Genomic DNA, 8,179 nt, shown 5'->3' with positions numbered 1-8,179 from the left:
ATTTATACTTTTTATACTTTTTTAGGTATCTGTATTTTTCTCAACTTACAGTTTAAAACCTAATTTTCCCCTGAAAATTACAAATAAAACCTGTGTATTTATGAACAAGCGGAGAGCCGTGTCGTCCCGCGCGGAGGCGCAGTCTCCGGGGTGGGGCCGCCTGTCCCTACCCGAGGCCCGGCCTGGAGACTTGGCACCCCGGCGGCTGCTGGGCCCACAGGGGCTCCGCACACGGGTCTGCTCCCGGCCCGGGTGTCTCTGGCCCCAGGGTGTTGGCGTCAAGCGCGCGGGCTCCAGCTGCGCGTCTGTCCCGTTTCCACATGCGCCGCTAGCCTGGCCCGCGCTGGGGATCCTGGGGCAGCCTCTCAGGAACCCCAGGAACAGGAGCCGCCTGGGTGGGGCACACGAGGAAGGGCTCTAGATGCCGCTCCAGGAAATGTGTTCCAGGGCAAGCGGAGCGAGGCGTCTTCCAGCTGCCAGGAGCCGACAGCAGGCCTGGGCGAGCCTCGGGGCCTCTCTCTGCCACCCACGCAGGCTGTGCCCACCCAGCCGAGAACTGATCCTGACCTGAGCTCAAGGGCCCTCTGGCCAGATCTGCTGGGGAGGGGTGGGGGCGCGGCTCCAGGGTGACCCTGCTGCCCAGGAAGCCTGTGGGCTGGACAGGAGGGTGTGACCGCCAGTGTGGGCCCTGGGCCTCCTGCAAAGCCCGTGCCCAGAGTCTTCCAGGGCGCCACCCGGTGAACACGAGCCTCCCGTCCTCACTGCCCTCCCTGAAGTCGGCAGGGCGTCCCTGGCCCTGTGGTCTCCTGCCCGGGCCGTGTCCTGGCTCGAGCGCCGCCATGAGTCCAGGGTGCCAAGCAGTAGCACAGCCCCCAGGCCTGTGGCCAGGTGGGTGCCCACCGCTGGGTGTGGGAGACCTTGCCGCCCTGCCTTCTGAGCCGGCTCCGCGCGGCATCGACTGGCACTTGGCTGAGACCCTGGCGCCCACGCAGGTGCTCAGGCCAGGCGACTCCTGAGGGTCCCAGCCCAGCGGGTCCCCTTCCCGAGGCCCCACGGCTGCCTGACGCCCCACGCGTGCACTCCGCGTCCTTCCTGCACCCCATGAAGGGGGCCCAGCCCCCTCTCATTCCTGGGCAGGCCTGTTGCTGCTCCCTGCCTCCCGCGGCCTGCACCGCGCCCCCCACCCCCCACCAGGCCGGAGGCTGGAAGCGCCAGACGGGGTCTGGTCACAACCCGCCTGACCCTGACCCGCAAGCCGAGCGCTGCGGCCTCGGAAGCGAGCCCCTGCCTTAAGCCCAGCCTCCCGCGTCTCGCCCTCCTCACTGCCCGCCTGCCCTGGGCCTGGTCTGGCCGCTGCTCGGGAGCCCTGAGGTTGCGGGACCGGCCCCGCCGCCTGTGCTGGCCGCGGCCTGGAGCAGCCGCGGCAGGTGCGACAGTGCGGGGCGGGGCGGGGCGGGGCCGCGGGCCGAGCCGGCTGAGGTGAGCGCTCCTGGGAGCCGCCCCTCGTGGCCGCTGAGCCCCGGCTGCCTTTCAGGGGGCGCCACGCGGGGCGCGGGTGGGGAGGACCGGCTTGGGCAGGGCCAGGATGGAGGATCCCGCCGTTTCCCAGCCCGCTGCTGCTGGGGAAGTCTTGGGGCAACAGGCTGACGCCCCCTCCAGCCCTCCACCTCCGGGACGCCCCCTTCCCCCCCCCAGCTCGCGGGTCCTGCCCCGGTCTCGGCCCCACGGCGTCCGGGCCCCCACGGCCGGCCCGCCCCTGGCCCCAGCTGCCCCGGGCAGGCCCCCAGGTCGGGTCTGACGCGGGGGGACGTAAATGACAGCACCGGGCGAGGGGCGAGCACAGCGCTTTACAGGTGCACAGGGCGGGCGGCGAGCAGAGCCGCCAGCACCAGCGGGACGGCCCGAGCCTCCAGGCGGGGCGCGGCGCTCCGGCCCAGGGGGTGCCGGGCCTGGGGGCCTCGCTCCCGGCCGCCGGACCTCGCGGGCTGGAACTGCAGCTCCGGGACGATGCGGCGGATCCAGTGCTGGTGGGCGGTGACCCGGATGTAGACCCCTGGGCGGTTCCGGCGAGCGCAGCCCTCGCCCCAGCTGATCACCCCAGCCTGCAGCCAGGACGGGCCCACCAGGCACACCAGGGGGCCCCCGGAGTCGCCCTGTGGGCAGCAGAGGCCGTCAGAGGCCAGGGGCCAGCGCCTGCCTCTCGCAGACACAGGCCCCGCCGGCCCTTCTGCAGCCTCCCCAGACCACGCCGGTCACCGGGGGTGCAGTGCTGGGCCCGCCGGGGCGCTCCTGGCCGGGCGCGGGGCGTCGCCTTCCCAGCTGACAGTGCCCGCCAGGCCTGGCCGCTGCCCATGCGCTGAGGCCCCATCCCAGCGGGCCGGAGCCGGGCCTGCCCGCCCTACCTTGCAGGCGTCCCTCTTGCCCTCGGCGAAGCCAGCGCACAGCATGTCCTCCTGGATGGTCTTCGGCAGGAGGCCGGACTCTGCGTCTTGGCTGTAGAGCTGGTTGCATCTGGACGTGTCGATAATGGGCACCGCCAGCTTCTGCAGGACCCTGGGGTTGGGCAGCGGGTCTGGGGAGGGCGAAAGGCGGCAGCTCAGGGCCATTAGGTGAGGCCCCGCCCCGCCCGCCCCTGCTGGGTTCAGCTGCCCCGGCTCCAGCCCCGCGGGCAGGGCACTCGAGTACCGATGTCCGACCTGGCGCAGAGTGGCCCCAGGCTGCCCGGGCGTTCTCCAGCCCCGTCCCCCATAGCCTCCCGGCCCTGCTCCTTACCTTGCTCACCGGGGCTGCCCCAGCCGGCGACCCAGCAGCTCATGCCCGCCTCAAAGACCACCGAGGCGTCCGGCACACACACGGGGAGGATGTAGTGGGTGAAGGTCACGGGTGCCTCCAGCTCCACCAGGGCCACGTCGGCGCTCGACGCCATGCCCCGGTACAGGGGGTTGCTCTCCACCCGCCTCACGCGGGAGTACAGGGCGTGCGGCCCCGGCTCCGCCAGCTGCCGCGCGCCCAGCAGGACCCGGTACAGGGACGTGTCCGAGGTGCTGGGAAGGAGCAGGGGCTGGCGTGAGGCAGCCCCCAGAGCTTGAAGGCGGAGCTGGAGGCTGCCAGGCCCTCCCCGCCGGCCCCTCCCTGCCAGCTTGGCTGGCCTCGCGCACGCCCAGCAGCATTCGTGGCCGGCTGGCAACGCAGTGTCCGGTGAGCTGGCCGGGGCAGGAGCTGCCGCAGCCCCCCTCCTGACCATCTGCAGCCGGGGTGCCGGTCCGGGCAGGCCACCTGGCTCGCTGTCTGTGGGATGGGGCAGTGACCGCCCCTACCTGAAAGGCTGACTAGCTGTTGAGGGAGACGACCACCCACGGGCGCCCAGCCGGCCACAAATGGCCTGGGCAAGGGGCCTGCTCGCTCTCAGCCTGCGTCCAAGCTCCGGGCGTGGGTGTGGGTAGAAGGGGGAGCGCGGGGGGCGAGGGGAGAGCCAGCGGCTGGCGGTGGGTGGCCGGGCTGGGTGGCCTGGCTGTGCCCGGGGCTTCCAGGGTGACCCTAGACGCGGTGGGGCGGGAGGGAGCGGAAGCACAGTCCCGGCAGAGGGAGGCACGTCCTGGACGTGGGGGTGGGAGGGAGGACAGGGGAGCGAGCCCGGCCTGCCAAAGCGCCTCCCTGGAGGCCAGGTGCGGGTCCGGCCCTGTCGGGGCGCGGGAGGCGGCCTGGAGGGGGGCCGGGCGCTGTCCGCGGTGCTGAAAAGACGGCGCGGGGCGGGCGCGGGGCGCAGGGGAGGGAGGCGCGGGCGCGGGGGCCGCCCCCACTCACTCGGAGAAGCAGTGCGCGGCCGTGAGGACCCACCGCTCCGCGACGAGGCTGCCCCCGCAGAAGTGGCTCCCGTTGCGCTGGATGCTGACCTGCCACGGCCACTCTCCCTCCACGGCGTCCTGCCCGCCCACCATCCGGCTCAGCATCCTGGGGCGCCCGCAGACTAGGGGGACGGGCCGAGCGCTCCGTGGGGCACCGCCGCCTCCCCACCCAGCCCTGCACCCAGCCCCCCCCCCCCCCCCCCGCCGCGCAGGCCGGCCCTGCTCCTGACCCGGGGCCGCGGGGAGCCTCTGCCACGGCGGAGCCCTCGGGCGGGGGTGACGTCAGGTCACCCCGTGGGCCCGCGGGGAGAGGGCAGCTGGCGAGGCCCGGGCCAGGGGCTCCCAGCGGGCGCGGGGGGTCGCGCTCGGCGTGGCTGACCCTGAGGGCGTCGCTGCTGCGGCAGGAGTCTCCGCGCCGACCCTGGCTCCTCCCGCCACCGCTTCCTGCGCCCCGGGGCCTGCTGTGTGGCCCCTCAGCTGCGTGGCCCCTGCTGCCGCCCTCCTGCCTGGGTCCACGGCCCCCACTTTCAGCTCCCCCGTGCCCTGCTCACTCGTGCTGGGTTTCCTGTGGGGGTGTGTGGTGTGTGGTGTGTGTGTTGTTTGTGTGTGCGCGTGTGCCCCCGGCAGGAGGCCGCTGCTGCTCCTCACCCGGGCCTCGGGCCTTACCTCTCGAGGCTTCAGACCCCCGGCTTCCTGCAGGGGAGGAAAGGGCTGTCAGTGACTCTGGCCCGCCCCGTGCCCCCCACCAGCGCCCCCTCAGCTCTGCAGACCGCAGGGCGGCCGGGCGGGGCGGGGCATGGGGCGGGCTGTGACGGGCCATCAGCACGCAGTGGGGCTGGGACCCGGGTGGCAGCGGTGGGGCACCTATGTGGGGCTGCTGGGCCAGGAGGGTGCGACCCCGCCTGCGGTGAGGACCCCGCGGGGCGCCCGTCTGGAAGCCCCGGGGAGACTGGGGCCCCGCGCCTGGAGGGAGAAAGGCCGAGGCTGGAGCCGGGGCTGGAGCTGCTGTGGCCCCGTCAGCGTCCTGAGATTCAGACTCCGAGGGGACCCCTGTGTGGTCAGCGCCAGCACCCCGGCAGGGCACGGCGTCCCTGCTGTTCTGGGGGCCCACCTCCCAGTGTGCACCCCCACACCTCCACCTCGAGGAGCCTCTGTAGCTCGGAGACCCCAGCCAGGGCCAGCAGCACTTGGGTGCCTGTCCGTGGGGAGAGACCCCCCCCCACAGTGCCTGCCTCTGTGGGGGTAGGGCTGGCCAAGCCGGGGGCCCAGGACAGCCACCTCTCCCCACCTTCAGGAGGACTCAGGGTGGGGCTGCTCCCCCCTTCACACTGGGCCAGGAGGGAGAACCAGCCCCGGGGGCAGGGAGTGGGAGGCTGAGCCACACGTCTCCCTGGGGGGCCAGAGGACCCTGGGGACCCCCTTTCTTCTGCCAGACTTGCATTCTGGGTGTCCACTCCCGATGCCAAGTGGAGGGCCCTGGGTGGGTGCGTGATGACCGCAGGGGAAGGGCGGGACAGCGGTGGGTGGGGCACGAGAGGGAGGTGGACACCGGAGACCGGCCGCCTTTCCGAGCAGGGGGCAGGTGAGTCAGCCCCGCGGCCCGGGGAGCAGGAAGTCGGCCTGGCCATCCCCGCGCTGGCGGGTGCGACCCAGGCGGGCCTTGGAAGGGCCGGTCTCCGGGGCCGCCGCCAGCCCTTCCTGGCTGGACACGTGCTCACTCGGTGGTGAGAAGCTGCGCTGGCCTGGCCCAGGTGTCTGCCCAAGCAGGCTCCCCACCCGTCCACCCGAGCGTGCCGTCCACCCTGTCCTGCCCTCTGGGAATGTTCCAGAACCTTGTCTCAGTTCTCCCCAGAGCCTTCCCCTCCCATCCCAGCAGATGAACTGATTCGTTCAATCCTGAGACCAGGTGTGGCACAGCTGGACCCCTGGAGCCTTGAGGCTTCCTCCCGCCTGAGCTTCCCGGGGCATCTGACTGGGACTGAGCCCTCCAGCCTGGGCCTCCAGTGCCTGCTCACAACACACCTGCCTGGAAGCCCTTTCCTGTCCTGACAAGTCCAAATGCTGTCTTAATGTTAATCGAAAGGCCGCCTCCTCCAGGCAGCCCTCGATGTTTGTGCTCTCTTGGAAGCCTCGCTTCCTCTCCTGAGTGCTCTGGCTGCAGGCGCCCTGCCCACCTCTCCCTGGAGGTAGAATCTCCTCACCTCCCCTACAGGCCCAGGAGCTCCAGGAAAGACCCAGGGCTTGTGCAGAGGGACCCTTGAGGGTGGCCATGGAGACAGGGCTGACAAGGGAGGGGCAGTTGGAGCTCTGGGCTCTGTAAGGCGGGGCCTGTTGGGGGCTAGGCACGGCCCCTTGTCTGGGCCCCGGGCCCCCAGTCCCCTGCAGCTGGTTGGGGCTCTGCAGCTGGGGGAGCCCAAGGTGGGGTGGACGGCGCCCAGGCCCTGCTCAGAGCCGTCTGAACCCGATGCAGGCTGCAGTCTCCGCGTTGGCACTGCCCCCAATTAGTCAACCCGTGGGGCAGCCAGCCTCTGCCCCAGCCGAGGTGGGCCCCCCCAAGAGGCTTTTTCTGCTGGTTCCAGGAGGCCAGGAGGGGCCCCCCAGAGGCGCCCCCAGGAGCCCTCCTCCCCTGGAGCCCTGCTGAGCGGTGGCCTGGGGTGACCTGGCCCAGCCCTGGGAGGTGAGCCCAGGACAGGGAGGTGAGCTGGCGGCCTGGCCGGCTGGGCTGGCCCAGGAATGCGGAGGGTGCCCTGGGAGGGAGCAGCTGGCCCGGCAGGGAGGTGCCTGGCCGGTGTGGCCGCTGCTGGCCCTGCCCCAGGATCAGGAGATGGGATGGGGGGGGTCAGCTTGCTTCCCCCAACCCCCCTCGATGGTGGGAGCAAGAGCCGGCAGCCTGGGCCCCGGGCCCCACTCCCCACGAGCCCCACAGGGCTCCCGGGCGCGGGCTGGGCTGCCGGTGCCCCACGGGTGCGCCAGTGGCTCCGAGCCTGAGTCCCGCACACAGGCAGCCCGTGTTGGGGGGCCGGGGGCAGCAGGTCACGGGCAGCCAGGCCCAGGGCCGGGCGCAGTGATCACCCGACGGCAGGACGGGAGCAAACCCCGGGCCATCGCCGCCTCCCGTCCCTTGGGCCTGTCCCTCACCACCCTCAAGGCCCCCCTTCGCTCCCCCAGGTGGGGCATCTGGAATCTTACCTCCAGCCAGGAGGCCCCGCTGCTGTGGCGGGAAGGGGACGCCTGCCCCGCATCCCCGGGGAGCCAGGCGGGGGGGCCCGCCCCGGGGTCGGCCACCCGGCCCCGCGGCACCTGGACTCACCGGCGCTCAGCAGCAGCAGGAGCAGCGCCGGGCCCGGCGGCCCCCGCATGGTCTCGGCGGGGCTGGGGCTGGGGCCAGACCGCGGCGGGAGGCTCCGAGCAGCAGCGCCGGGTGCCGGCTCCATGAAGTGGGGTTTTATGCCCGCGGTGAGTGTCAGCCCTGCTATGCGGCCGGACCTGTCCTCCCGGCCAGCCCGGCTCCTTCCAGCAGGAAGGAGGTGCCCCAGAACCCCGGCTCCTCCGTGCCCTGGCCCTGAACCCCCTGAACCTGCAGTCTGGACCCTACCCGGACACACGTTGGGGTCTTGGTGCCAGAGGTGCCATTTGGGAGCCGGTGGCCTAGGGGTGTGCTCCCCAACTGACCACAGGCCCCGCCGACGGCTGGTGCCTCCTGGGGTCCTGCGGGGCCCTCCCTGGGCCACTGGTCCGCATTTCCTGAGCGCCTGCTGGGCACGGCCAGCGGGTCCGGGGGCTTTTGCCCGAGCTGTGCTGATGGAACCACCGGGGAGGAACTGGGCTGTGGGGTGGGGGTCCCCAGAGAGCCCCAGCGCGCTTCGGGGGCCCCCTCCAGGCGAGGTAGAGCCGCCCCCAGGGTGCGGCCGGGCGGGGCCGGGGGCGGGAGCAGCGCCCGGAGGGCGCGGGGAGTCCGACCCCCCTCGCACCCCCCCCCGCGCCCCCCCTCCCCCCGCGCGGCCGCGGCGGGGGAGGAAACTGTTTGGGGCGCGGGGCCGGCGTCAGGGCGGGACTCGGGGCTCGCGCGCCCGACCCCCCAGGCTGCCTGCGGGCGAGAGGCCTGCGGGGCGGGCGGGGCGCTGCCTCGGGCCCCCCCTGCGCCGGTGCGCGAGCTCTGGGGTGCCCCGCTGCGCCCCGGTGGGGGCCGGGCCCTTGAGCCGCGGGGTCGCCCCGGTCACCCCGGTCCTGGACCTGGGCCGGCCGCGCCGCTCGGGCGACGCCGCCCTCTGCTGGCCGCCCCCGCCCTCGCCCGCCCCCTTCAGCCCGTGTCCCTGCTCTGCCCCCCACCCCGT

General features: G+C 73.0%; 1 protein-coding gene across 1 annotated transcript; it reads right to left on the bottom strand.

The window, feature by feature from the left end:
• Positions 1-1,847: 1,847 nt before the first annotated feature.
• Positions 1,848-7,204, bottom strand: PRSS27 (serine protease 27). The gene is made up of 7 exons (XM_037508100.1): positions 7,156-7,204; positions 4,710-4,808; positions 4,512-4,538; positions 3,805-3,967; positions 2,773-3,044; positions 2,403-2,572; positions 1,848-2,153 (listed from the first exon to the last, which is right to left on the bottom strand). Exons 1-7 carry the CDS (start codon positions 7,202-7,204, stop codon positions 1,848-1,850), a joined length of 1,086 nt encoding a protein of 361 aa, XP_037363997.1.
• Between the last annotated feature and the right edge of the window lie 975 nt (positions 7,205-8,179).

Source organism: Talpa occidentalis, unplaced genomic scaffold (genome assembly GCF_014898055.3).
Source record: "Talpa occidentalis isolate TD23 unplaced genomic scaffold, MPIMG_talOcc4v2.1 talOcc4.12, whole genome shotgun sequence".
NCBI classification, from domain to species: Eukaryota; Metazoa; Chordata; class Mammalia; order Eulipotyphla; family Talpidae; genus Talpa; species Talpa occidentalis.
Note: the sequence above shows the minus strand (reverse complement) of the source record. Positions and strands in the feature narration are given on the sequence as shown.

Excerpts from the sequence above, each read along its gene's own strand:
- PRSS27 (XM_037508100.1), bottom strand. The coding sequence starts at position 7,204 with ATGCGGGGGCCGCCGGGCCCGGCGCTGCTCCTGCTGCTGCTGAGCGCC. Across the intron at positions 4,539-4,709 it reads GGCCCAGCAGCCCCACATAG|GAAGCCGGGGGTCTGAAGCC; the intron begins GTGCCCCACCGC and ends CCTCCCCTGCAG. Across the intron at positions 2,573-2,772 it reads GGGCAGCCCCGGTGAGCAAG|ACCCGCTGCCCAACCCCAGG; the intron begins GTAAGGAGCAGG and ends CGCCCTCCCCAG.